The 24,582-nt window shown below is 37.5% G+C and overlaps 1 protein-coding gene and 1 pseudogene across 4 annotated transcripts in view; both read right to left on the bottom strand.

The window, feature by feature from the left end:
• The window catches only part of GRID2 (glutamate ionotropic receptor delta type subunit 2), a 1,475,972-nt gene that overhangs the window by 560,677 nt on the left and 890,713 nt on the right, over positions 1–24,582 (bottom strand). For all 4 annotated transcript variants that reach the window (XM_087434598.1, XM_087434599.1, XM_004430960.3 and 1 more), the window contains 3 exons: positions 23,397–23,570; positions 15,667–15,828; positions 418–537 (listed from right to left, as the gene is read on the bottom strand). In XM_087434598.1, the coding sequence (XP_087290724.1) occupies positions 418–537; positions 15,667–15,828; positions 23,397–23,570 (456 nt within the window). The remainder of the gene's footprint in view (positions 1–417; positions 538–15,666; positions 15,829–23,396; positions 23,571–24,582) is intronic.
• On the bottom strand, positions 9,399–14,227 carry LOC147916509 (DNA replication licensing factor MCM4-like; annotated as a pseudogene).

Raw genomic sequence — 24,582 nt, 5'->3', positions numbered from 1 at the left:
GAAATACTATAATGTCTCATTTTATAGTAGACTTTTCCTCTTACTATATGAAATTTATCAAAGCTCTTATTCAGATTTTGTGCATGTTACAAGTTAAAAACCAAGCAGCGATGTATTGCAGAAATACTAAATTCACTACTCTATAAAAATTATTATTATAATGAATGAAAGATGATGCTAGTTCCCTCAGTAACCATCAGATTATTTTTTTCCTTTAAATTATTCTAAGGCATAAATAGAATTTATTGCTTAATACTTCTGGTAAGTATTTAAGGTTATTTAAATGCCTAATTCCCCCTGCCCCTTTCAAACTACAGTATGAACTTTAATGATACTGTGATCATGTTGCATGGAGAAGAATCAAACAAAACCATAGTTAGTATAGGAAAAGACATTTATTAATGTCTCTGGTCTTACTTTGCGAACACCTCGGCCAAGCTCTTCTCCATAGTTGGTTCCAAGAATTTCAAAGTGGACGTTGGGATTGCCTCCATTTTCTCCAAATTCTAGCTCTCCAGTCAACCCACTAACTCCACCCTAAAGGAGAGAAGATTTTGATGTAAGATTTCAGAAGAAGTAAAATAATAATGATAATAAAACATAAAGGAAGTTCTAGGAACACTATTTCCATCTATATAATAAATATTATCTCAAGCATGCAATTATGAACAGGCTATTTTTTTAATAGGTGCACAGCATAAATAGGAGCACGACTGAAAGTAACCTTGAGAATCATTTAATCCAATCTCATCCACTTTACAGACAAAGAAATTTACACCCAAAGAGTCAAATGACTACTCAAAATGATTCCATGTTAGAGCTGAGACTAACTTCCAGGATAGGATTTTTGCCACCATACTTATGGCATGCATGGATCCATTTGTCAGAAAACAAGATGCTTCTGGAGAGCATAAATCTACTTTGGAGACAAGTTTTGACAATATTCTTTCTCCAGCTCAATTCTATTCTAATTTGATCTAAAATTATATCTGGGAATCTTAAAAGCTACGGTTTCTAACTTATTGGAGGTTTATTTTTCCTCCTTCTTTAAATATCTTTTCCAAATTAAAAAAAAAAAGCTAAATGAGGCTTGAAATCTGTTTTTGCTCTTAAATAGTAGTGCTGGCTGTTGAGATTCATTGGGAATTTCCAAGCTTCCTCTTTCACTCAACATGACAGATGTTCATTTCCCCAACAGATGGCAATGTAGGTCATACTTCTCTCTTTCTTGTTTACCATTCTTTTCTCAGTTTACTTTATCAGCCTTCACATTATTTAGGATTTTACAAATAAAAATCACATTCTGAGTCACTTCTATGCTAAAGTATTTCTATCTTAGAATTTTGGCCTGATAATCACATTTATTTAGACAAATTATTTTAGTTTATAAATTGCTTCAATAATCACCTTTATGATATTGGTACTTAAACATAGCTCATAACCTCTAACTCAACTTGAAGTCTTTTTTGGCAGGTATTATGATGCTGTCTGTTACATCTCCTACATCATCCGTGAATTGTAGCCCATCACATGACACAAAGTTCATAACAGGCCTTTAATAAAACCATTGCTTAATCATTAATTTCAACATTTAATCTATTTCATTTTTGCAACCGTAATAATCAACTTTTATTATCCAGTTTTATTAATAAAAACTATGTTGAATTTGATATGTCTGTGCTCTTCTCATCTATGATTTAGCAGTCAATAGCATGGATTTTAGAGTCAGACTTCCTGGATTTGATCGATGGCATCAGAATCTACTAGCTGTGTAAACTTGACTAAGTTATTTAGTATCTCTATGCCCCCATTTCTACATCTGTTTAATAGCAAAAATAGTAGTACCTATCCTGGAAGATTATTATGAGTCTTATAATATAATGTATGTAAAGAATATAAAAGAGAAGCTTGGTGAATGGTGAGAGCTTAATTACTATCATCATCATCATCATCATTATCTACATGATTATTTCATTCTTTAATTTTGGAGACTTTCTAGTTCTGCCAGAAATTGTAGGCATGCTCCTGGTCTCTTTCAACTAAAGTTTATTGGGGTTGCAAAATTTCATTATATGCTTTAATATTTACATGGCTTTGGAAAATGTTTTCGCAAATTTTGACTCAATTACATTTCACAGATTAGTATTTGAGGAGAAAAGAGTTAGAGCAGCTGGTCTAGGATCTATTCAGTCCTTTTACTGGTATGTGTGTGAGAGGCAGCCCAAGAGGAGGAAAAAAAGGCGGTAAGTGATTCTAATGTCCTTGTCAACTGGAACTCCAGGTAAAAAGACCAGTAATATTTACCAGGAAGAAAAGTCCTTATCTACAAAAGCCCTTACCAGCATGTCCCAGGCTAAAGAATCATTGCAGTAAACAAACTCAGAATCTATGCATTAATGGCTTATGGCTCCCCGGAAAAGGTGACGGAGCTTTTGCACTTTCTAGGGTAAAAATGAAAGTATTTCCTGTTGTGTGTGGTAAACCTACAAAACCTTCCTTGGAGACAGAATGTGCATGTCCAATGCGGGAAAAAAGGACTTGAGGAGCCATGCCATACGTCCCATAATCTCTTTCCTTTGTCTGTGCCTCTTGTTTGCCTCTATCTTTGATGCGGGTAAATTATCCTATTCCTGCAAGTCAATTTGATCTTGTAGGTTGCTCAGTACTAATATCTCAAAGAATCAAATTATAACTTAAGATTTTAAAGACTGGGGTAAGTACAGTGGATCTTATTATCATTAATATCTCCATACCGCAAATACTATAGGAGTTTGACTGACAATATAGCTTCTATTACTACACATAAATTCAAACTACTGGTATTCAGAAATCTTTTTATAAGAGCTTTTCTCATCCTCAATCACACATCTCCCTCTATAGTATCTCCTAATTATATCAGAATTTCAATTTCTGTCTTAGTACTTTATTTCTAGGAAAAAGAGAAAACATATTATATATCAGTATGATTTCTACATTGCAAAAATGCTATATTCCTGAAATTTTTAAACTTTTGAACACTAGACTGCCTGGCAGTATATTATTGTTATTCCCAATCAATACCTATATGGCCACTCTGGGACAATGTCTTTGTTCCTAGCTGGTATCTGGTACTGAGCAACTTAGCCCACTTACATTGCACATGATACAAAAAATCATAAACCAGGGCACATACATTTAGTTTACTGTGGCCTCTACTTATCTTGTTCACCTTTTTGACTTTGTAATTTATCTTCCTTATGTTATATTCTTAATGAGCTGTTAGCATGTGTAATCAGTTAAATCTTCCCTCACAAAGATATAAGGGATGCTTGAGAAGTCAGTATTTCAAGCAAATAAACCCTTTAACGGAAGCCCCTTGTTATCTGACCTAGACTTAACCTCACTGATTTTTGATTGCCTAAGAATATTCCCATGCTTTTGAGGTGTTTTTTTTTTTTTTATCTATCCTCAGATCAACCTTGAAAACAGAGCCTTGGTAAAAATGTGTGCTGGCCAGGTGGTAATGAGCAGTCATTATCTTTGTGCATGCAAAGTTGTGTTTTTTATCTCTTGGTAATTCAGCAGATTCTAGACAACATAAGCTAATGGGACATCGATAGTATGAATAACACATACAAGTAATTTCTAAGTGTCCTTTAAAAATTGACAGCAAAAATTGCCGCCAGAGTAAACCTTTTTAAAAATACCAAGTAAAATTGGTTTGGATTTCATCCTTCCTACTCTATATGGAAATACCAATGGGCATCAAATATAGAAAGTAGAAGAGAAGAAAAATAAGAGTAGAATCAAAGGTTAGGAATAATTTACCACTAGATAATCAGTTTCTGAAAAGGCAAAAGTTTGTTGTTCCCCTATGGTTAGGATAAATTGGAAAAAAAGAAGAACGAAATATTTACTAAGAATTTATTTCACTCTGCTTATGAGGCTGAAGGATTCTTTCCCATGCTTGAAGTGCGAAGTAACTTAGAGATACTTTTGGAGGATCATATGGAACATCAAATATTTATGACACTCGTCTCATTTCCTTATACATATTCTTAGGTTCCTTGCAACCTGCAGACATGCTTGGTAACCAAGGACACCTTGTTAAATAAACATGAGCCCAGCAAGGCAGTGAGCAGCATGTCCTGGTGCCTTCACGTTTCATAAGTTAATTTCAGAGAGAAAAATCCCTAACAGAAGGAAAATATTACATTTTTTTCCCAGAAAAGAAATATAATGGGTTGAACAACACTAGGATACAAGATTCAAAAACAAAAATAAAAACAAAAGCTTACTTTGTGTGAAATGTTTATGAAATTTTGAGTTGCCACATAACGTGTATAAATATATACACGTGCATATAGATATATACATATATAGTCACATATCCACTCAAAATAGAGACTGGGAGCAAACTGAGAAGGAAATAGGATGTTACCAGCATTTTGATCATACTAGCTACATCTTAGAGAAGAAGAAATCAAAGCCCAGACAACCAGGTATTTGAACTGAAACTTCCATATTTTTCTTCATAGTTTTTCTTCTAGACTATGTAAACTGTGTCCAAAATAACATAAGTACGTCATTGTGGATTGCTCAAAAAATGTATGTTGTTGAACTGAATTAAATTAAAATTAACACTTTTTGATTTTATACACTTTATGATTCAAATGTCCTGAAGCTGAAGAGTCCACAAGAGGACTATTCCAAGGTTAGAGATTGCATTTTGTTTTTTTTTTTTGGTGGGGAAGATTAGCCCTGAGCTAACATTCATGCCAATCCTCCTCTATTTTACATGTGGGTCGCCACCTCAGCATGGCTGACAAGTGGTGTATGTCCATGCCTGGGATCTGAACCCATGAACCGGGCAGTCGAAGCGGAGCACGCCGAACTTAACCACTATGCCACCGCCCCCTAGGCTGCATTTTTAAAGCTCTTGTGGCAAAAGTTTATTTCCACACATTTTTGTAAAAAGGCTATCGTATATTCCGTATCAATACTGTTTCTGGTAAGTCAGATTATGTTTTCCTAAATTCTCTCTCTCTCCTTCAGGTTTATAAATTCTAAATAGTACATAGTGCTTTACACAAAAAGCAAAGTAACATGTTTCCATTCCTCTAAGTATACAAGTTAAAAACAACAACAACAACAAACCCCCAACTTATTAGAGTTATTTTTGACCAAGCCAGAAACCTAGAATCACCATTTTCTTCTTCTCCACACATCGTTAAATCACCAAATCTTATTTCAATCACCTAAATATCTCTCAAAGACATCTACTTCTATCCATCCCCATGACTCACACCATTGCCCAGGCTTCCCCTGCACTGGAGCATCAGCCTCTTAATTGGTATTTTCTCATCCAGTCTGTCCTGGTCCAATAGCAGCTGGAGAATAGATTCTCCACTTGGCAGCCACAGAGTAATCTGATTTAAATACCTGTTTAAAATACTTCAGTGACTTAAACTCACCCCTCGAATAAAGTTTAGGAACTTGAACGTGGTTTACAAAACCCTTCATGATCTTTCCCCTGTCTACCTCTTTTGGCTAATTAGGAACTATGTCCCTATTCTTCTTTATTCCAGCCACGCTGGTCTTATTTCAGAGAATTAAATGTGCCAAACTCTCTTTCCTCCAAGCCTGCTAACATTCTACTGCCCTCGCACGTTCTGCTTTCCACATGCCTGCAATACTCTTCTCTTTCTTTTCCTGGCTAATGCCACTCATCTTAAATGTTTCCACTTATCTGTCACTCTTATGCCTATGTAGGTCCTCCAGTCACATATTTCCAGAACAGTTGGTGTTTTTTTTGCAGAAGTGATCACACTTGTAATTATTTCTGATATTTCTATTTTCCTTCCTTATTCTGTGATCTCACAGTACAGCATATGGTAGTATTCAATAAATATTTGTTGAATGAATACATTACCACATAAGAGTTAAAGTAATTTCAGTATTTTTGCCATTCTACTCTTAGATATCAACATGTATCAAGATACCTCTTTTAGATATAATATGTATCAACATGTACCAGAATGAGAAAATGTATTGGTACTAAAAGATTTGAGATACTGCCACAAATGTTGATATACTCTATTTTTCCACATTCAGTATTGAAAATAATTACCACAAAGGATTTAGCAGAAATTGATCAATTAAGCCAATGTGGATGTATTTGATATAAGGATCTATCAAATCTTGATTGGCTTACTCTTGTAGAACGCATAGAAAGTGTCAGTGCTTTTATATGAGTATTTTGAGTGTAATATTTTTCTTAGTTTTTTTGATTAAACAAAAGATATAAGCATATTCTTTCTAAAACTCAGCTCTGATTTTGTCATACCCATGCTCAAAAATTATTTAGGGTCTTTCATTTACCTGCAAAATAAATTCTCAATCTCTTTCCAGTCCAAATTATTCCCTCCATGTGTTCTGTGCACTCTGGTAAATTAATCAGTCTTTGTTTTTGTCCATATGATTTATTCCAATAGATATGTCAGCTAGAGTGCTCCCACTACCTGAAATATCCTCTTCTCCATAGCTTTACATATCTCAAACCTGTTAATTTTCAAGATTCCATTAGGAGGCTATCAGTTCCTTGCAAATTTTTCTAAATTATAGTCTCCATTTGGGGTCATGTTCCCCAGGACACAGCTCTGAAATGGAGATTTGCTTGTGTGCAGGAGGGTTACTTGAAGTGCTCCTGAGGAAAGCACCTGCAAGGGAGTGAGAGAAGCAGAACTGGACAGAGGGCAAGGTGAAGCCGCCATGCAAATGCAGCAGGTGCTCAGGTGATCCCATGGGCCTGTCTGTACTACAACAGCTCCTCGGGGTTGTCCCAAATGGGACTCAGACCTTGCTAGTTCTGCAATGGCCAGTCTCTGGGTGCATGCTCTTCCAGAAAGGGAGTGGAGCAGCTCCCTTCTACCCAGGGCAGTTCCTGGACAGAGGCTCAGCTGTGCGCCCTCCAGAGAAGGAGTGCCTCAAGCCGTGAAGAAGGGATGTGAGTGTGTACCACGGAACACCACACTCTTCCCTAAGGTTCCACAGAACCCTATTTTTACCACATTTGGGGCCTTTTGTTTGTCTCTCACCTTAGGCTATAGCTTTTTGTATACTTAGCCAATATTCACTACTAGGCTCTAAATTCCTTTTTGGGCAATCACATAAAAGAGTATGAATAATACATTTCACAATATAGGAATTTGATAAATAACTATTAAAAGAGTGATGAAAACATTGAACAAAGTGTACTCCTGGAAATCGTTTCAGTATTAACTAAGAAAAAACAGAAAATGATTGCCGTTTAATCATAGCACAAGTCTGTAAATAAAAATAGGCTGCCCATGTTGCGTGGGTGTAATAGTATTCCACAGTCTGTAAGAAAGACAGCAGATCTGTACGGATTACACTGACTTCTAAACGTTTCAGGAAAGTGGTTTTCAAATTGTGGTTCTGAGCACTGGTTGTGGTGGGAGTCCACCTGTGCAGAGCCCCTCCCACTCTTCCAGAGCAGTTCAGCTTTTATTTCTTTCACTTATTTAGTTAAAAAGATTTGAAAGCTTGCTCTAGGGTATATAACATCAATAAATTTAAATTATACTATATGAAAACTCCTTATCAAAACATCTATTACAATTAAGTGTAGCTTCTCAAAATAAACTAAAGAATGTGTATGTGTGCAAATAAACTTTGCTACAAGAGCTTTCAAAAATGCAGTCTATGCCTTTGGAACAGTCCTTTTGCAGAACCATCAATGTACACTCAGACTTCAAGGCATTTGAAAAGCCATATTAACACCAAGATATTGTTTATATAATGTTAACACATGGTGCTTATACCCTTGATCTCTTGGTGTGTGTGTTTGCTTTAGCCACACAGTTTTGACAATAGTGAATACAAATTGCTGCCATGAACAATAAAAAGGGTAAATGGTGTAGTACACAGAACACAGAACTGAAAGCCAGAACACTTGTCATTTAAAACTACTTTGCTGTGTGTAACCAATCTTTAATAGGTCATTTAATTTTTCTGAGGCTCAGTTTTCTCCACCTTAAAATTGGGGAAAATAGGTTAAATTAACTTTATTTTACCTTGCTACTCTAAAATTGTCCAAGTTAACTAATAAATTAAAAAAATTTAAGTACAAAAAATAGCAAAACAAAAATGAAAGGATACTTTCTTTACACAATTTCAGAAAATATCTTTTCAAATAATACCTTTGATATAGTTAATAGCAAAACATTTGTGGCATTTTTATTAAACCAAGATACTGTATATCACCAAAATTATACAAGTTTGGAAGTGGAAGCTAAAGCAGTTAGCCAAGAAAAGTTTTATTTTATTATTTTTAAAATTCTATCATTTATTTAGGAAAAAGTTTTATATGGTAGGATAAAGTGGCAGAAGTTAGCCTAGAACCCAATCATTTCCAACCACTCATTTCTGTCATCTTATAGTAGCCCTGAGAACAAGCCTCTACAGGAAGTGCAGTTGAGTGTTATAACAGGGAAGGAAGCTCTGGCCAAGTCTCATCTCACATTACAAAAACCCCAAGCATATGGATGACAGCTACTAGAAAGTCTAGCACAAAAACTATGACCCAGACTGCCATTTTCAAAAAAGACTGACCTCCTGCTATCTGTGTATACATACAGATTAAAAGCACTGGTGCTAAAAAAGGCATTTCAAGATAATCTCTACTGTCTGTGTTGTAATTTGGCACAATATTTTTACTTAAAATGTTAAAAAAAATGAACACACACACTTTACTAAGGAAGTTGAACTGAAGTTAGAAAAATTTTATGGAGCCAAATAATGATTTTAAGAATCTATTTCCAAAGAACACAAAAACACTAATTTGAAAAGATATCTGCACCCCTATGTTCATTGCAGCATTATTCCCAATAGCCAAGACTTGGAAACAGCCTAAGTGTCCATCAATGGATGAAAGGAAAAAGAAGATGTGGTGTATATATATACAATGGAATACTACTCAGCTGTAAAAAAAGATGAAATCTTGCCATTTGCGACAATATGGATGGACCTTGAGGATATTATGCTAAGCGAAATAAGTCAGACAGAGAAAGGCAAATACTGCATAATTTCACTCGTACATGGAAGATAAAACAACAACAGGAAGCAAACACATAGATAAGGAGAACATATTGGTGGTTACCAGAGGGGAAGAGATGAGGGGAGGGTGAAAGGGGTAAAAGAGCACATGTGTACAGAGATGGATGGCGACTAGACTTTTAATGGTGGACATGATGTAGTGTATACAGAAGTCAAAACATAATGATGTACACCTGAAATTTATATAATGTTATAAACCAGTGTGACCTCAATTAAAAAAAAAAGGGAACCTATTTCTATTGACGGCAGCGGTGGCAGCTGATTGGCCATATGCTGCACATTCATGGAAGCAAGTAAGTGCAACACCCAAGGGCAGATGAGCAGAACACACAGCATTGCTCAAGACCTTCAGAGCAAGCGAACAGTTTTCCAGTCACTGTGAAAAAGTCATCATCAGCCAAGGCACGCAGTGCTTCTCCAAACATATTGGTAATTGCTATGGCAGATTGCCCCAGAATTTCTTCAAAAAGTTGCCAGTATTTTAGAGCAGTGTTTGGCCCTTAGATAAAATAAGTCTTTTCAATGCTTCAGCTAATTCTTCTTTCTGTTTAGGAGAGGTGGCACTCACTCCTGTAGTAAGAATAGATATGTCCACAATGCCAGTCCAGGGGCAGTTGCAGACTGCTGGGGAGTCTCTCGATAGAGGCGTTCTGCCTCTTCGACATCAATTGCTTCAACTTTGATTGAAAAATCACACTTTAGCATGGGCTTCTACTAAGTCAGTTAATGATTCCAGCTGTCGAGGGTATGCAGAAACCATTCCTCGGCTACTACTGATCTTCCTCGTGTCTACGTAAGCCTCGATGAGAGCCTGGCTGGCTTCCTGCCTCAGCAAAAGGCGTGACTGTGCCGTGAGCATAAGCAACGTAGTCCTCCAGCACTGCCACGACCACGAACTCCTCCTCCACCTGCTCTTCGCTCAGGTAGCACAGAGCCACAAGGTGGCGAGTCAGGCGCCTGTCATAGACTTCATCCTGAGGGTGCAGCAGGAGGAAGATCAAATCAAACCTTGATAATAACCTGTGAAGTAGCTGGATATTTTCACTAGTCGTTTTTTTAGGATTCTGTTGAGACTCAATAGGATTTGCTGCTGCCAGGATACAAGTGTGTGCATTGAGCTGACAAATAATGCAGGCTTTTGCAATGGAGAGAGTTAGCTGTTCCACGACTGCGTGCAATACTAATCTTGTACTTTCACTCATCTTCTCAAACTTATCACAGCAGATGCCACTGTCACTCAGCACAAGGGAACGGGTCTGCAGGACCAGCTACCTCATCTCGGGGTCTTTCACTATATATGCTGTTAGGTCGACTGCACTGGATCCTTTCCCAGACGTGTACTGGTCCCACGGGACCAGGCTGTACACAGACTGCAGCTGCTGGGACTTGCTGGTCCCAGCGTCACTGCACAGCAGGATGTTGATCTCTGCATGAAGTCTGGCCCTTCCTGTGTGACTAAAATCCTTCCTTGGTCCATGGAAGAGCTGCTGCAAGATTCCCTTTTGAAAATCTTCATGTTCTTACATGCTTGGAGCCAAGTCTGAAGCAAGTCTCTCATAAATGTCTGGTTTTCTGGAAGTTTCCTTAAGCAATTCCAAATGCTTCTCTGAAAAAAAGTTTCTGTTCTGCTTCTTCATGCAGATGTTTAGCATCCATTTTCTGAAAATGAATGACATCAATGTGGATTTTGTAGACAGACTTCTCATTACTCACTCTTGGATTAACAAATGGAAACAGCTCGATCGATGCCTGTAACCTTCACTCCAGCCCCAGGTTACACCTTGTGAACAAGATCATTGTGAGCAAAAAGGATAAGTGTGAGGCAGCTGCCCTGCAGGCATGTTTTCAGGAGACTCGGTTGAGGGTCAGTGCCATGCTGTGGGCGGTGAGGCAACACTCACACACGCAGGCTCAGTGATCTGGCCATGGTCCATCTTCACCAGGGCAGTGTGGGCACACACCTGGCACTGCAAGAGGGCCTTCTGCGTCCCCTGAATCAGCTAGGATGTCCTGATCACCATGCCGCTGATGGTGATGAGCTGGTCAACATCTTCTGGCTTCAGGTTTCTCATATTCTTAGTCTTCAACACATTGAATGCTCCTACTTGAATCTGATGTTCTAAGATTGAGTCAGGGTAATTGTCAAAGAAGATCTCATTGCAGCCATGTTAAAAGTCAGAATAACTTCCTGTGGGCAGCAGATGAGCTATCTCTACAGATTTTGGTCAAATAATTTTATGTATTCACAGTTCACATCTTAAAATGGCTCCCCAATAATATTAATCTCCCCAAGTCATTGCATGTACAGAGGTTCAGCAATATCTATGGAAACATTTTCTTCTTCTTTAGCCACAGGGTCAATAAAATGCTGAAGAAATATCTGAAAATTTTCTTTGCATGTTGCCATATTTACATCTGTTCCTCAAATCACAAGTTTTTGGCCTAGAGACTGCTCACTGGCCACTATGTCCTCTGTTGTTGGCCCTTACTGCAAATTCACCTGCAGAACCTTCTTTGCAGACCCCAGGTCAGGCCTCTGCCTCATGGGTGTGCCCCCAACACCACTGCTTGGAGTTCTCTCTACCCAAGAGCTGGGAGTGCCATGTGTCAATAGTGAACTAACATCAAAATTAAGAGGAAGAGCGAGGCCCGCCCTGTGGCGTAGCGGTTAAGTGCGTGCGCTCCACTGCTGGCGGCCCGGGTTTGGATCCCGGGCGCACACCGACATACCGCTTGTCAGGCCATGCTGTGGTGGTGTCCCACATAAAGTGGAGGAAGATCGGCACGGATGTTAGCTCAGGGCCAGTCTTCCTCAGCAAAAAGAGAAGGATTGGCACGGATGTTAGCTCAGGGCTGATCTCCCTCACCAAAAAAAAAAAAAATTTAGAGGAAGAGTTGAAGAATGCATCAGAGGAGAGCTGGAAAATAAGGTGTCCTGTGTGGCAGGGTTCTGCAGGTCCCCTCCAGGCCTGGTTGGTATGGGCTGCAGCTCTCCTGTAGAGGAAGAATCCTCACCTCTACATCTCTGAGATGCAGGAGACCCGGCATCCTCACTTGGAACAAGGAAAGGAGGTACCTCTGAAGGTCACAGGGCTCCGGGGTGCACCTGGTAGGTAATGTTCCCAGACAGCCCCAAGAAAAGTTTTCAAAAATTTTAGATAGACATAATATTAGAATTAGGTGATATTAATTTTATTTGAAGATGATATCAATGTTTACTTGAAAAACACGAGAAAAAATTACAAAGAAAGAAGTGAGAATCAGGAGTTAAGATTCAAAAGTCCATCAGGTCAGTCACAAAACATATCAGACCTCAATAACTTCCTTATCAGATATCAATAACTTCCTTCCTTCCTGTACCTACAATAACTAGTTGGAAAGTATAATGGAAACATATCCTATTCATGATAGTGTGCACAGACACAGACACTCAAAACCCTATAAAATTTTAGGAATAAATACAATCAAAATATGTATGCAGAACACTATAAATCTTACTGAATGCTATAAAAAGATGACTATATGGATAGGTACCATGTTCATAGATGGCTAGACTCTATATTTTAAAAATTATAATTCCCTCAGAAGTAATCTATAAAATTCATATAAATAACAATGGCTTGGGGGAGGCTGATAATATCTGAGAGAAATCAATAGTCGAGAATTAACCTCTAATTTTTGAAAAAAGAAGAGAAATGTAAAGGCACCTATTGTATTAATTCATAAAGTAAATTATAAAGCTGCAACATAAGAGTGCCCTGGGAACCGCCACCTCCCCTTCAGTGGACAGTTAGAGTACGTATGTCAACTGCATTGCTGTTTAATCTTTTGTCTCATCCCCCTAACACGAATATAAATTAATTAAAGGGAAGACATTCATTCTTTTACTTCTTTGTCTCCTTGCGGCAGCACGCAGGCTTTGTAAAGTGTATATAGCATGCCCTTAATACAGGCGTGCAGTGGTTATTTGAATGTAATTAAGAATTTTATCACTAGAATATTCCCACTGTAATAGAGTCTGACCTCATTTGTGATGTCTGGCTGCTGACTTCCTTTTCAGCTTTGCCCTCCCTTTCCCATTTGGCTCCATATCTGGACAGGCTGATTAAGAAAGCCCCTCCTGCACCTCCTTCTTTGACACCCTGGGAAATTTAAGCCTCACAGATCTCCAGGCCCACCCCGTAGCCACGACAAAGGCCCAGCCCACTCCCTCTGCTGGGCCCAAGCCAGCCTGGACCTGCTCGGACTCTCCCCAGGAGACCCTGTGTGAGTGGTGAACTTGCTCTCAAATTCTCTTGGTGTGTGGAGCATCATTAGCTGTGACATTCAAACGGGGTGACCAAGACCCTCAAATGAGGCAAAATAACATGACTGGAAAAAAATAACTCCATTTTTAGGTGAATTTGAAATGTGAGACAAAAAATAACAAAATTGAACATTTGCAATCATATATATTATCCACACAGTGTCTAGATACATAAAATGGATATATTTCTTTAAAAAGTGCCACTGGGGGGCCAGCCAGGTGGCGCAAGTGGTTAAGTGCACGTGCTCCGCTGTGGTGGCCTGGGTTCCGGGTTGGGATCCGGGGGCGCACTGACGCACCACTTGTCAGGCCATGCTGTGGCGGCGTCCCATATAAAGTAAAGGAAGACGGGCACAGATGTTAGCCCAGGTCCAATCTTCCTCAGCAAAAAAAGAGGAGGATTGGCAGATGTTAGCTCAGGGCTGGTCTTCCTTACACACACAAAAAAAGAAAAGTGCCACCAAGTTGAAACTTTACAGAGACAAATATGCAAATATTCCCCCCAAATAAAATTTCATAGTTATTGTAGTAAATCATCGTTTTGATTATAAGTTTTCTAACAGCAACATTTTACATATTGAATTGCTCCGTGAGAAATACCTACATATTATGGTGTCTCTCTTTCCCTCCTACTGATACTCTCACTAAATTAGTGTCTCCTAAGCAACCTCCCAAACTATTATTCTGTCTTTGTGAGGCAGCTTCAGAAGGATGAATATATTCAGGTTCCTGCATTCTAGCCAAACCGTGAATTAATAAATTGGCACGATCAGAATCATGTTCAACAACCTCCCTTGGATTCATACCTGCCAACTCTCTGCATAGATAGAGCTGGGAGATTTTGGCAACCCCTTGAGTTTGGATTTGACTTATTCATTTTTCAGTTAATCTTTCTCTGCCAATACATTCAACACATTTAATTCTCAAGTACTTCTGTTGATAAGAGCCTAAATTCTCATCAAAATGATACTTTTGCAAAGAGGAAACAGGACCAAGAGAAAGATCTGGACTATTCTCCATTTGAAATATTTGTTTCCTCCACTTCCTGTTTTGGTACATCTGTGTCATTTCTACTGTTAAATTTTTAGATTTTTCTCTAGCTTTTCTACATACATTCATATTTCATTTGACTAGCTATTTCTCTTTTTGTTTCAGGAAAGAAAGGCAAACATACGCAGCAAGAAAAAGGATGAGTAAAATAAAGAACATAAACTTCCAAACGGCCATCTCCTTTGTGTAAAGGGTACAGGAGAAATTTGTTTGTTTTATTAATCATTTCATTTTAAATCCAAGAAGCTGTGTGAGACAAACGGAAAATGCCAGCGAGGATGACATGACAAAGAGGCTAATAAACCGCAGACTGCTTACACCGTTGAGAGGAGCTAAACAACATAAACTGCCTTCTGGGAATGGAACAGGTAGCTAAGCCAAAGCAGGTCACAACCAGGCTAAACGCCACAGTGACAGTGGAAAAGAATACTGCCATCAAGTATCCAAAAGAAGCTGAAAGCTGCAAAATATTAACTGTTTATGAATTATATCTTTATTGTAATATAAATAAAGATCATCACATCCAATGTCTTACCATGTATCATCTAATAGAAAAATAGCTAGGTCTGCTGTTTATTTTTTTCAGCTGATGGTATAGGTTAAAGAAAAAAAAAATAACTTTTTGTACTTTGTGACAAGCACCAAATTAATTTGAGCATTTCTAACCCTAAGGATATAACCGAGGCAATTAAAAATATTTCAACCACTATATTTTTACTTGCATAAAATTCCATCACAAATAAATATGGGCTCTCTGTCTTACATATCTATGTGACTTTTTCACCTTTTCTTTTTTTTTTTTTTTACATCTATTGCCAATCCCCAAACCCCCCACATCCCCCCTGCCCAAAGCCCCAGTAGATAGTTGTACGTCACAGCTGCACGTCCTTCTAGTTGCTGTATGTGGGACACAGCCTTAGCATGGCCGGAGAAGCGGTGCCTCGGTGTGCACCCGGGATCCGAACCCAGGCCGCCAGTAGCGGAGCGTGCGCACTTAACCGCTAAGCCACGGGGCTGGCCCACACCTTTTCTTTTTTAATATTTCATTTCTCCACTATACTGTTTTTTGCTTTGAATTGGCAGCAATATTGGTGAGGGAAAAAAATCCTTCTAAAAGATATCTCATCAAACAGTGATTTATTTTTCCTCTTTACGTGAACATTAGGAAGAGTGAAGTGGTGGTCAGAAGTTACCTTCCTGATGGTCTCCAGCATGGAACGCCCTCCCTGCCAGGGCTTGGAGCTCTTTCTGATACACGACAGACTGGCCATGCTGTGCCACTTGCGGTCCTCCAGCTTCTTATGAAAAGCGTTAGCAAGCAGAAGCACCGTGTCATATATGTAAAGGTTTGAAATCTGAAAAGACATTAGACGGTAGTCATTAGAATCATTGACGCCGACCATCAAGAATGAGGAGAAAATTGTCATCTGAGCTGCTTCCGTTCATGTCATAGATGGCTGGTTTACTGGGTTATCTATTAAGCAGAAGGGTTTTTTTTTTTTTTCTTTCATTTCCCAGGCAATTTTGCCATTGAGAATGAAGTCTTGTCTGACTGTATGCCTCAATTTCTTTTTCAGCTTATTTAGGTGTGAAAGAGAAGATAAAAATGAGAAGTTTCAGCCACAGCACGGCTGTTAGTGTCAGACCTTAGAAAATCACTGGCCCTTATTTCTTTCTGAGGAGGTAAGGATCTAAGGGCTTCAGACTGGAAGGGCAAACTGAATAATACATTTCTGAATATGTCAAGTTTTTGCATTCTGGTTATTCAGATGGAGATATCAACTTGATCTTACATGGAAGATGAGTGTCAGAGGTGCAAAAAAGGAAGCAGCCATCTGTGTGTATGTACTCATGTGTCCATGGGGATTCAGTAATGAAAAAATGAGAGGAAATAGCATCATTCATAAAGATTACAATGTTCAAGGATCTATACAAAATTATATAGGTACACACACACATCACAATTCATTAACATGGCAAACACCATAAACTATTAACTGTTTGTGAATGTGTTTATATTGATGTTTTCTTCTTCTAAGCTTACCATGTTATTATCTTCCTTCTATATAGATTGAAAAATGAATCATAGAAATTTTTGCTAAGATGTATTGTACTCTTAGACTTAACTCTTGCCAGAACTACTATCCTTACCCAAAGTGTTTATTTTTTAAAGAAATTAGAAATTATTTAGAAAACTTAAACACCAAGAGATAGCCAAAGTCAATAAAAGCTGTTAAATGTTATATTATTACCTCTCTGAAGGAAAAATCTAACATGAAATAAAAAATGAGAAATCAACATAGCTATGAAAATGAAATCCATCTTAAAGCATTTACATTTTCTCAGATTTTTTTAAAGTGTCTTGTTATCACAGTTTTTCCTGAAAACAAAGAAGACAGTACGTTGATTGCCCTTTGGTTATAATTAATCATGAAGGAAACTTACAAAACGGTCTGCCCACATCAAAGAATGGTATTAAGCTTCAACTATTAGGATAATGGGAGTTTGATGCTATGAACAACTATTAATAAGCACTTCCTAACAGTGCCTTGTGAGTTTTCTTTCACTGCTAGGTTAATCTTTAATCATTTGTGTTTGTTAAGCATTATTTTATATGTATAATACTTATGGGAGAGAGAGCTTTCTTTAAAGAGACATTGAACACTCTTATGTACTATGTGAAATAGCAGTTTGTTCTTTATGAGGAAATATTAGGGAAGGCTATTCTCACTCTCAGCCCCTTGCCCTTCCTCCTGCCAGATAATTACTGGAGAAACTGGCAGGTTTAGCTGAAATCTGCAGTGAACGAAGAGTGAGACTTCAAGTTAAAAGTAGTTGAGGAATCAAAATTCAGTCTGAATTAGGCTGTGAAAACCCAAAAGGAAAACCTAGAAGAAACATGAAAGATGAGTGGGCTGTACCCAAAAATCCAGGGCAAATCTTTGGATGATTTCTCAATAATCTGCAATCATTTGTCCCTTTCTAACCTCTCCTGGCTCCACGGCCTCACACTGGCTTGCCCTTTTCTCTCTAGCTTTATTTCACTTCTCCCTCTGACCGGTTGCTTTGTGTGTGTATGAGATTGTTGTGGTAGCATCCTTTGATGTCTCTTTATCTTTCTCCAACTAGTTAACCTCCTCTAATATTCAATTCATAGGTCACACGCTAGGTGAGTCCTACCCTGACAAATTCTCAGGCCTCCCCCCACTCCCTGCGGATGGGGCAGCCCTCTTTTCATCTCCCGGAACGTCTACTGCCGACCTCTGCGGAAGCATAGCGTAGTGCTATGGTATTTCTTTAATCCGACTTGCACACTAGAATATGAGTTGCTTTTGGACAGCAGCTCATACTGTACATATTGTTCCCCTCTGTACTTCTGTTTCCCTTATTTTTTATTTCCCGTTGACATAGCCTTGAGTCTAGCACATATTTGGTTTTTGATACATAGTTGCCAAATAAAAGAAGACAAAGAAAAAAAAAGTCAAGTTTAACATCAGGTAGGTTTGACAGAAGTAAGACGTGAGACCTGGCAACCTGGGTTCCTTGCAAACCTGACCCTTCCGTGGCACAGTCCCTTTTGCATACCTCGAGGCCGGTACTACGAGCATCCATGCTAGTCTTAAAGGTGAGTGCTTTGTATCTATAGGTGACAGGTGTCTTCAACATCTGAGGGCCACTCCTCATTTGCCCACCTTCCAAACGGTGGGATCAGAAGGGGATGATGACATTCTCTGAGCTTTCCATTACCCCTTCTCTTACTTCTTTCTCAGCCAAGTGCCTGTTCTCTCTTGAGGTTCATGATCTTTCGTACGCCACACTTTATAGCCTCTTTCTGCCATGATCTACTGACCTCTTGATCACTCTTTATTCAAGAGGTTTTTGACCTTTCCCTCACAGTGATCCCAAACTATCTCCCAGAATTAAAAAAGGTCACTTCGGGACAGGCTCGGTGGCGTAGTGATTAAGTTCGCACGCTCCGCTTTGGTGGCCCGGGGTTCGCAGGTTTGGATCCTGGGCGTGGACCTATGCACCGCTCATCAAGACATGCTGTGGAAGCATCCAATGTACAAAATAGAGGCAGATTGGCACAGGTGTTAGCTCAGGGCTAATCTTCCTCAGCAAAGAGGAAGATTGGCAATAGATGTTAACTCAGGGCCAATCTTGCTCATCAAAAGTCACTTCAATTCCTACACAGATGATCTTCACTTCTACTCTGGCCACATCCAAGACAAATGACTCCTTACTGGACATAAATACCTCCTCTAACATGTTAAATTCCAGTATCCCACCATCTCACCAATCATTTCTCTCTACCTTACCATCACCACACTTGTTTTCTGACTACACTGAACCACCAGCACCCACCTCCTCTACATGACAACCTTCCGATATTTAACACCATCTATCACTTGCCCTGAAACATCCTCTTTGCTTCAGTTGTTCATCATCTGGAATAATTTCTAGGCTTCTCATCATCCCAGTGTTCTTCCTCTGTCCTTCTCTTATTTTTCAATGTTTCTGTTCAAAGTTTAGCACTCAGAACTGACACATTATTGCAGAGGTGATCTGACTAGAAGAGTATACTATAAGGGGTTATTTCTCTTGATCTTAGCAAAATACTTCTGACATAGAGACCAAGATTGCATTAGGATGGTTCAGAGCAAATACGACTTGTGCTATGCTCACACCAAATCTGTCTTCATCTTAACTGGCTTAAACAGCTGTCAAACCAGGTCTCATCCATCCAGACTTCCTGTAATTGATTTTGAACGTATACTTTATCTCTGTGAAATTTCAAATTTTAGGCTTATTATTTAGTGAAGATCAACAATTTGGATCTTGATTATGTAACACAGCATAAGCTTTTTCTCCTAGCTTTGTCATTTACAAATCTAATAGGCATGCTGTATTCACTTCCATTTGTGTAGTGATGAACATTTTGAAAATATTAGTTCCAAGGACAGAATCTTTGGATGACCATAGAGAGTTCCTTGGACTTCAAGAGTAGAATATTTATCAGTGTGGATGAATGTTCCTCTAGTTTCATACGTCTCACACTGAGGATGAAAGAAGCCCTGGTAAGTTGCAGTGGTAAGTCACAGACATCAGACGTACTCAAGGCTACAGAATGTATCTCAGCCATGTTAGAGGCATATGAAATTTGCTTGAAGATTTGGAGAAAAAATGAAGTAATTTAACTAGTAAATTATTTGAAATATTATTTCTAATTTTAAAGAAACTCAAATGTTATAACTTTGAAAGATAATAATGAAACTTTAATATATTTTGAACTTTTTTTTTTTAATCTTAAACCAGAGTGTTTACTATTTTCTGTTCTCAGGATTCTTTTGATGAAACGTTTGAGTGACATTCATCTATCTAGATTTTTTAATGTCTTCCCATAAGGATTGCACAAGAAAATTTGTCTAACACTACATAAAAATCAACAGATAATAAATAGATTTATGGCATTCTCCCAATCTAAGAAAATTATTAAATAGAACTTAGTTTGACAGTACTTGTTCTTAAGGAAGTCCTATTGTCTTATCTTAAGTACCCCAAACCATATATTTAATAATACATTCCACAGTTTATCTAAATATTAATTTTTAGTATATTAAACTCTGATTGTCAGAATCTTTTTTCCTCCTGTTTTGAAAATTGGGACAATATACCAATGTCTCATACTCGGGTCCTCTTCCCAATATTTCTCTAGTATTTCTCAATTATAATACTGTGATCACATCTGCTGGTTTATTTACTGCTCTGAGCAATTATTTTTCAGGCCTCATTTTAAAGCAGTAAGGCATACTCTTACCATCTCCAAACCCCTGCTCCTTCTAAACCAGTGGTTTACTGTTTTTTAATGGCTTTTATTCTAACCTTTCCAATTGGAAGACATTTTTTCTTAGATGGAGAAAACGAAGCAAAAGGATTTGAACGTTTCTCTTTTCTTTCCATTAGCAGCCAAGCTAACAGTTTCACCAAGCAGTAAATGGCTCACTTCCTTCTTGCTTCATATATTGCTAAAAACTCTGTTTCTAGCTAAAACGTTTCTTTCGCATTTATTTTGCAACTTCAGCTAATCTTGGATTTTAGTCATTCTGGCACTAATTTAAAGATTTGGGAAACTTGTTTTTTGTTCTTTCTAAATCTTACTTCCTTTTCTGTGTACATTAAAATATGTAACAGCCCAGAGGGGCCGGCCCAATGGCATAGTGGGGTTAAGTTTGCATGTTCCACTTTGGCGGCCTGGTGTTTGCAGGTTCAGATCCCAGGCACAGACCTACACACTGCTCATCAAGACATGCTGTGGTGGCATCCCACATACAAAAAATAGAGGAAGATTGGCACAGATGTTAGCTCAGGGACAATCTTTCTCAAGCAAAAAGAGGAAGATTGGCAAGAGATATTAGCTCAGGACCAATCTTCTTCACCAATAAATAAATAAATCAATCAATTGATTAATTAATTAAATTAAAAAATATGTAACAGCCCAGAGATCTCTACACAGGCTCATTGTGCCCTCTTTTCTGTTGTATTGATTATTGTGATTTTATAGTTGGGTTTCTATTTTATAGAGCTCACTTGAGTCATATCTTTATTTTTTCTGAGTTTTTTTTTTATTGTACCTGGCTGATAAGATGTAAGTCTGTCTGCGATCATATTTACCTGCATTGTTTTTATGGACTCCAAGTTGAGAGGGTTATTTCTCCTAGGGAACATCCCACTCCCAAATTTTCAGTAAGTATTTTTCAGGTTGCTTTCTTTAACATCAATGAGATAAAATTTTCACCAAGGCAAGCCTCTATATCAAATGCTCTATTTTAGTGGAACATTTTAAATTCAAGAGCCCTGCATTTAGACTCAATTATATAAATCTCCACATATAAAAGTTTCTGTCAGTTTTCCTTTTATACATTAAACATTTAGTCAAATTCTATTACATATAATAGAGAAGTTAATATGTAATAAATCCTCAAGGAAAAAGTAATTGTCCTATTTTCTTCCATCTGTGGATTTGAAGGGAATAAGATGACGATATAGGGTAGGTGGGGTGTGCCTCCTGTACATCCTTAATTCTTCAGATAGGTCTGGGAATTAAAGACAAGTAACATATTTGTTCCCCGATTTCAAGAAACTCATTAATTGAATCGGAAGCATTATGCTGTTAGGCGAATGTGCTTTAAAATACTGTGTAGGTACTTTCTGTTTTCCCAATTTGTACATATCCTGCTACTTCTTTTGACAGGAACAGCCTTTAATATTTCATAATTTTCTAAATCAAAGTTCTTCCATGTTTTTCTGTATGTAAAATTCTATCATTTTCACATCAGTTATACTCATGCCCAATTAATATGAAAAGATGGGTCATTATAAGCATATCAATAAGATTGGCATTAAAAATTAAACAGGCCTTGTTTAGGCTTCAGAATGGCTTACTTTGACCATTGTCTTCTTCTTAATTACATTCAAATCCACAGATATTCACAAAGGTGCACAGCACTGTGGGAGGTATGATGGGGGAAATAAAGACAGCTGAATACTTCATGGGATTTTATGACATCAGGTTCTAGAGGGAATCTATTCTGAAAGAGCTTAAAATCCAGTTGGGAACAGAAAGTTCTATGGGCAAAGATCCCAGAGCCAGCTGCCTGGTAAATATATATCACCCATTTCAATGGTAGTAAGTATGAAGAAATGGTTGGATAAATGGTTACTCATCTAAAAAAAAAAACCTCAAAGCTGACTAAAGATAGGGAGGCTGTGGAATTATCTTTCAAAAGAAGTAGTTTTGCAAAATCACCTTATTTATCTAGATTATTGGGGATAAACTAGTTCTCCTACTAGTTATATTTCCAAACTGTTCACAATGAACATCTCTAAGTACTAAAACTTTTTTGATAATAAACATTTTGAAAGAATAGGTTTCTAAAATATGTCATATATTTTTCTGACTTCTGAAAATGACCATGACTTTAATCTTTGCTGATATCTCGGGGTTATTGTTTAAATACTAACTAATATGCTAGCAGTACACTACAGTGATACCCTTAGGAACTGTTTTACAACATGGAGTTGTTTTTACAGGAAAAGTCCTACACTGATAGGATATTTGAATTAGTGTATTGGATTGCTTTCTTTTTTTCCGTGTCTCTTGCTTGCAGCAGAGGGCTCCTTATGGCACCCTACTGTTGTCGATGTGCCTGCCTTTTGTAACACTCCCTTCAAATGACATAGTGAGGTAGCCAGTGCAAAGAGAAACAAAACAAAAAAATCTGATAGGATTTTCCTTTAAAAAACATATAGGCTCCGCGTATTTAAAGGGCATCCTTATGAGTAAGCTGCAGGGACTTGCTGTTCTCTCTTTTGCTGCTCAGAGATTCTATTTATTTACTTTCAAATTCTGTGTTGTATTCTGAATAGCAAAGTTTTCAGCTATATCCCATCTGATTTGGTTATGACTATATAATGCTACAGCATTTTTTACATTTCTAAATAGGTTTTTGGTGAAGTTCTTCAAACTGTAGACTAATCTTTTAAAAAATATAAATTTCTATGTCCTTGTTATGCCAGAAAAGTCAAGCAAATTTATTAGCTTAATAATTTGGAATTTGGCATTAAAGAGTCTCAATCACAAATTCTACCATGGGAAATGCTATGGATCTACTTGCTGAGAAGAAAATAACCTTTCCTTATTATATTTTTATTAAACAAGTAGATATTTTGCTATAATGAGGTCAAAAGGATCAAGGACATGAATTCTTAACACTCTCCCCATCAGACTCATTAAACTGCTGGAGGAGAATAGTTCAGAAAATGCAAACATGGATAATTCTGAATCAAATGCAACTTGAAAAGCTCTCACTACAACTGGCCAACAAAGCAGCTTGAAACAAATACTGCAGCACTTAGAATATACCTCCATATTCTGAGCAAATGGATCCTTTGGATCACACAATGTTGAAGATATTCGGTGGTTGCCACGGAAACATCGCTGACTTATATTCTGGGGGACTGGAAATGTCTGCCGAATGATCGTTAACCTTCCAATTGACCTTCTTACAAGTTCCTGTACGTCCACATCGTTTATTTCCTATAAGATAAGATAAGAGATGGAAGAATTAGAAATGCTTTAATGCAGTAACAGAAACACAAAACTATTAATGAGTTATCTGGAAATGCTAAGAGATTCTGTTACTGTAATACATTTGCTTAAGGCTTAGCACACATTCAAATGAAAACAACAATACATGTCACTAAAATGATCAACTCATTTGTAGGTGCTGTCTGTGCTTTAAATTATATACATTAATAACTAAATAATTCTAAATGGAGCAATTGACTTAAATACATTTTATTAATAATAAGTTTATAATCTATTATGCTGAACACTATAGAAAAATATTTGTTGTCTAAACATCAAAGGTCACAAAATAAGTGGCTATTATAATTTATTATTCATTAATGGATTTCAAGGTACTTTGAGTACCTAGGAAGATAGTCGAAATGTAAGAGTAATATATATTGTTTTAAGCAATGAAAAATGGGGTTCTTAAATAAAGCAAGTAGAGAGAGAAAGAGGAGATATTACTTTTTAAGACTTTTCCCAATTATTTCTTAGAACTACGGGTGTTAACTCATACATTTCTCTCAGTAAGGAATAGATTAAACAAAGTGCTCACTAACTGTTGAATGAATAAGTATATAATTGTGGTCTTAACATAAAGATGAAAAATTTTGTTGATTTTTCAACAAAATTTGGTTCAATGTGAACCAGGATGAATGAATGAAGAAATCTAATGCTCTTTATCCAAATTAGTGTTATTTTGCATATGAGTGTTTGCCAAACTCAAAGAAACGTATTTTCTACTTCTTTCTTCCCTGACCTCCCAACTCCAGACTTAAATTTTAAGATTTGGCTCAATCATGGATGTAGAAGTAATAAAAATGAAATAATATTTTTATAACATACATCTGTTCTAATTGGAATTAGTCAGAATAGAAGCGATCAGAATAAATCTTCATTTTAAGGCAGTCTTTACTAAAGCAGTTTGTGCTTCATAGTGTGCATTTGGAAACTTTTAAACCAATAAAGCCTTTGCAAT

The sequence above is a fragment of the Ceratotherium simum genome, chromosome 8, assembly GCF_057802395.1.
Source record: "Ceratotherium simum simum isolate JZ-2026a chromosome 8, ASM5780239v1, whole genome shotgun sequence".
Taxonomy (NCBI): Eukaryota; Metazoa; Chordata; class Mammalia; order Perissodactyla; family Rhinocerotidae; genus Ceratotherium; species Ceratotherium simum.
Note: the sequence above shows the minus strand (reverse complement) of the source record. Positions and strands in the feature narration are given on the sequence as shown.